The sequence below is a fragment of the Arvicola amphibius genome, chromosome X, assembly GCF_903992535.2.
Source record: "Arvicola amphibius chromosome X, mArvAmp1.2, whole genome shotgun sequence".
Taxonomy (NCBI): domain Eukaryota; kingdom Metazoa; phylum Chordata; class Mammalia; order Rodentia; family Cricetidae; genus Arvicola; species Arvicola amphibius.
The window spans coordinates 18,596,207-18,601,818 of record NC_052065.1 but is presented as its reverse complement, the minus strand read 5'-3'; the positions used below and the strand labels follow the sequence as shown (position 1 = coordinate 18,601,818).

At 40.0% G+C, this 5,612-nt stretch overlaps 1 protein-coding gene across 1 annotated transcript; it reads right to left on the bottom strand.

Moving 5' to 3' along the window:
• Positions 1–1,117: 1,117 nt before the first annotated feature.
• On the bottom strand, positions 1,118–1,919 carry LOC119805348 (calcyclin-binding protein-like). The gene has a single exon (XM_038317310.1). The coding sequence runs from the start codon at positions 1,805–1,807 to the stop codon at positions 1,118–1,120; it is 690 nt and encodes a 229-aa protein (XP_038173238.1). The 5' UTR covers positions 1,808–1,919.
• Positions 1,920–5,612: the final 3,693 nt, after the last annotated feature.

Here is a 5,612-nt window from a genome sequence, read left to right as displayed (position 1 = left end):
GTTTAATCTCTGTTAGGCTGGGCATAACTAAAATCCATAAATTTAAGGGTGAATGCTTATCTTCCTGGTGGAATGGTGTGGGTTCAGTTCTGCTGATGCTGTCAAGGAGAGAAATAAATCTTGCTGCAGGTTTACAAGGGAGAGAAACAGCTAATTTGACAGAGAGATTTCTAATAGATACAGATGATATTAGTTTGTCATAAATATTATTTGGATTTAACTATGTGTTCAAAGATCTGATAAATCTATAGCGCCTTATATATAAACTTAGGGGCTTTTAACTTCTTGAAACCTATTAACATGTAATTATTCATTCTATTAAATATATTACACAGGCTGTTAAAATGCTTTGAATACAACAATAAACGATGTTTGATCTCATAAAATCAGCATTCATGGAGTTGTAAAAGAAAAATTCTATTTAGTTAGAGGATTTTGTATTGCCTTCATAAATTATTAGTATAATTTCCCTAAAAGAACAAAACTGAAAGAATGAATAGATATATTATGAAGTTTATAGGGTTGCTGAGATGGCTCAGAGATTAAGAGTACTTGCTATTATTTGCAGTGGATCTGGGTTTAGTTCCCAGCACCCACATGGCAGGTAGCAACCTTTTGTAAATCCAGTTCCTGAAGATTCGAACCCTCTTCTGGCCTCCATGGCCATTTCATGCATGTTGTGCACATACATACATACATACATACATACATGCAGGCAAAACTCATACACATAAAAGAACTATTCTTTTTTTTTGCAAGAATTTTGGTTTTATTTTTACTTTAGTGGGAGATGATGTCAGTTTCAGATAGGCAAATATTTTTTGTCTCTCAGCCAGAACAAAAGTAACATTTTCATTATGTAAGATTTCCTTCTTACATTACAGTAAGGAACACCATATAACCTTTTCTTAAACAAAATGACTAGGATGCTAATGGAGGAGAACGTTTAATAAGTATTTTATTTAAATCAAATCCTCCAGTAAGAAATGGAGAATTTGCTGTTTTTACCTAGAAGGCTGTGTAAATAGTTATCTGTCAAATTTTATGTGCAGTTCAACAATATTCCCTTACTGGAAACATGAGCATTCCACAACACAGTTCCCAAAGGACTTAAGTCTCAAAATTCTGTGTCTTCTCTGGCTTGCTTCTCTCTAGATTGCACCCATGCTTTATTAATGGTTCGCTTCATGTCATCATCTCCATCTTCATAAATTTTCTTTAGAACGTTCATTAATCCCTCACTAGGGTCTGTTTCAGCATCGTAGGAAGGCTTTTCTTTCTCTTTGCATTCTTTTTCCACCTGAATTAAGTAGTCCCATCGTGTGTTTTCTGCTTTCTTTCTACATAAGATGATAACTGTATCAGTCTTGACTTTTTTGGAACTGCTTTCCACGGAGATGGGTTTCAAAAGATTATTCACAATCATAGAGTAATTCTTGCCACTGAGATTTTTTACCAAAAGATCAAATGACCTTTCTGTGAAGTGTACCTGCACATTCTCAGTGGGAACCTGATGAACTCCAGTTAAGGTAATGTAGATTTTCACAAACTTATCTGATTGATCCCATCCATAATTCCTGATTTTCTCAGTGTATCCTGTTGTAAGAGGAGCAACCACAGCAGCTGGCTTTTCACTGTCAAGTTCTGGTTTCTTCTGTGATTTCTGCTGCATCTTGTTCTTTATTTCTGTCTCAATCTTGGACTTTTCACTTGTAAGAGCGTCATGTACTCTTTTCCTAGTGCACTTTTCCAGCAACACTTTGACCTCTTCTAGGTCCTTCTGCAACTCCTCCAAAACGGAAGCCATGGTGTGGCGTTCGGGCCCGAGGCCGGAGTTGCACCGGCGCACCGGAGCTGACAGGAAACGCAGAACCCGGCACCCGAGAGCGACGCAGCGCCAGCAGCGAACTACACCGACCGGGCGCGGCCCGCCCTCCGCACGTGACGCCTCTGGAACCTTCGCGAGGCTCCGCCGCCAGTTCTTGAAGCCCCGCCCCAGAACTATTCTTTTTAAAAGAGGGGACTTGATAGATTGGCTTACATGATATTGTCTGATGAGTCTGAAAATGGTTTCTCAGTCCATGAGTCTGAATGTCTCAGCAGTGCTAATCCAGAGCTGAAGGCTTGGCGGATTCCTAGAAGCTACTGAGATTTGGTCTACATTGGAAGCCTGAAAAAGCTGGTTCTAATATCAGTAAAGGGACATTTTACCAACAGAGTTGATGAACGTGCTTAGAGGGAATGAAGAAAGGTAAGTAGGCAAAATGCAAATTTTTGTTCTTCCATTTCCTTTTATCTTGGCTGCCACCAGAAAGTGTCACCAACATTTAGGGTGGGTCTTCCTTCTTGAATTAATATGACCAAGAATGTCCCACACAGGAGTATCCAGCAGATTATATTGGTTTATTCCACATTCACATTCATTGACAGCCAAGATTAGCTATCATACCCGACTCCTTGTCAGCCTGACACTCAATCATGTCTCCTTATGCTTAACTTCCAACTAAAAACAGTATGATGACCATAATTCCACCTAACATGATGTAAGTATCACACATAGAACTGCAAATGCATTGTAAATGTGCAAATATAGCTATTTAATTTTATTATTTTTGAGATTGCAGTTTAATTGCAATGTCTCTCCCTTCCCTTTCCTCCCTCCAAAACCTCCTATACATACCTTTCCTCATTCTTTTTCAAATTCATGGTCTCCTTTTCATTAATTTTTATTAGATGCATATATGCATGTATATATACATGTATTATTTTGTAGAGTAGTTGACAGTCACTTGTGGAATGCTTAGTTCCTTAGTGTGTCATAACTTAAATATTATAATATAAACATATGCTCCAATGGTTCTTCTGCACTCCAGACATAATTTTCCCTGCTTCCATTGTGGATATGCAGTTCAATTTGTCCTGGTAGTCTGGATCAATCACCCCCCCCCCCAATATTAGTATTTCTTTCTTAGATTCTTGAGAGCCCCAGAAACCCAAAATAGCCCAAGAGAGTCTTAGCTTCCATTTCTATGGAATTCTCATTGTTACTTTTCTATTGCTGTGATAAGACACCGAGACCAAGTGTATCAACTTATACAACAAAAACCACTTGTAAAAGAAAGCATGTCGTTTGGGCTCACAGTTTCAGCAGGTGAGCCCATGACCACCATCACAGCGGGGAAAGCTGGCAGTAAGGCATGGAGTTGGAGCAGTAGCTGAGCATTTACATCTCAATTTATAATCATGAGGCAGAGAGTTAACTGGGAATGGCATGGGCTTTTGAAACTTCAAAGCCCATCCTCACCGAGTGACACACCTCCTTCAACAAGGCAACATACAATGCTTTCCAAACACTTCCACCAATCCGGAATCAAATATTCAAATATATGAACATATAGGGATCATTCTCATTAAAATCATCACAGGAAGGTTTGTTGTGTCTCCTAGGAAAACACACTCTCTCTTTTGGAATCAAATCTTCTAGGTCCTTAGCATGTAAGGTCAAGAGAAAAGGAAGAATTTTTTTTTTTTTTTGTGGGTGCTAGCGGTCATTCTCTGAGGTTACCATTCAGTGACTTGTTGGCAAAAAAACATGGCATTTGGTTCTCGTTGGAGTAGACATTTATTCTGTGTGTGGGTTTGCCTTTGATGCACATAATGCTTCAGCCAAAACTACGATCGATGACATTTCTCAGGATTGTGTCTGACCAAGGAACTCACTTCCCAGCCAGAGAAGTATACAGTGAGCCTATGTTCATGGAATCCGCTGCTCATACCATGTTCTCTACCGCCTTGAAATCAGCTGGCTAAACAGAACAGTGGACTGGCCTTTTAACGTCACAGTTATAGGAACAATTAGGTAGTAATAGTCTTGAGAGTTAGGAAAGGTTCTCCAGAAGGCCATCTATGCTTTGAATTAGTGTATAAGCCACGGCACTCTGTCTTCTCTAATCAGGATTCCCAGGTCCAGGAATCAAGGGGGTAAAAAGATGTGATGAATCTCTGTGTCAAATTGACATGCTAATTGAAGCAACCTCAGTTGAAGAATTCTTTCCATTATATTGGCTCATGGACATATTTGGGGATATTTTCCCAATTTCTAAGTGATGGAGGAGATACAGCCAACTGTGGTCAGTGCCACACCTGGGCAGGTGGGACTGGGCTATCTAAGAAAGGTAGCTGACCAAAGCCTAGGAGAAGTGTTACTCCAAGATCTCTGCTTCACTTTCTCATTTCAGGTTCCTCCCGAGAGTTTATGCCTTGACTTCCTTCAGTGGTGAACTGTTACCTGGAAGTGTAAGATGCAATAAACCTCTTCCTGCCCAAGGTGGTTTCGGTCTGTGTTTTATCACAGCAACAGAAACCATACTAGGACAATATTAAAAAGGATCTTCTTCCAAAACAGATTCTAAAGAGAGATGCAATTTCATTTCAATTTATTTACTTGTCTATCTATCTATCTATCTATCTATCTATCTATCTATCTATCTATCTATCTATCTATTTTTTTTTTGAGACAGGGTTTCCTTGTAGCTTTGGAGCCTGTCCTGAAATTAGCTTTTGTAGATCAGGCTGACCTTGAACTCACAGAGATCTGCCTATCTCTGCCACCAAAGTGCTGGAATTAAAGGCGTGCACCACAATCCTTATCCTTAAAAATTAGAATAATAATGTGAGAAGACAAAGTGTTTTTATAATACCCCAAATAGCTTTATATAATGTACCTTAGGGTGACAAAAGGCCCAGTGGCTAAGGGTGCTTTGTCACCAAGCCTATTAGCTTGAGTTCAGTCCATGAAACTCACTTGGTGGAAGGAGAGAAATGACTCCCATAAGTTGTTCTCAGACTACCACAGGTGTGTCTCAAGATTCGAGCTCAAATGTACACATACCTACACCCATAACCCCCCAACACACATTAATTTTGTAAAAAGTATAAAAATGGAAGGGGCTGAAGTGATGACACATTAGATAAGAGCTCTGGCTGTTCTTCCCATACCCTCTGCCCAGTTTCGGTCAGAAGTCCATTTAGAAGCCACAGACTAGTAGGACCTTCTTACTCACTTATTAATTTATATCCATTTCTCTCAAAAATCTGTCCTCTGATTGAAAGGACCTTGAAAGCCACTGTATCAGGGCAGCTTTGATGGCCAATAAGTTTCTGATAATCTAGCTCCCCAAGAGCTATTCCTCCTTCATTCTCAAAGAAATTCCATGTCCCATTATTATTTCTGGTGCACTGAACTGGAAAAGTCGAGGAGAGTGGGGCAAACTTTCTAGTTTTCTTGCTTTTAGCCTTCCCTGATTTTCCATCTTGGTGTGTTTCTCAGCTATGAGCAGAAGGCAGGATCTGCTCTATCTACTTCTTCTTTCACGTTCCTCACAGTACTGAGCCCAAATTGTTGGGTTCTGGGAAGGTGGGTGCAGCAGGGCAAGCATAGTAGAACAAGATGCTGAAAATGCCACTTCCTCAGGACAGGAAAGTCTGTCGTTTATAGGTAGCATAACCTAACACATGTCAAGGCTGTATGAGGCTCCTAGGATTTCTTTCTTGGGGTGGTGGCAGGATGTGGAATACACATTCAAGGCCTCCCTTTCTTGGTTATCTTTGCG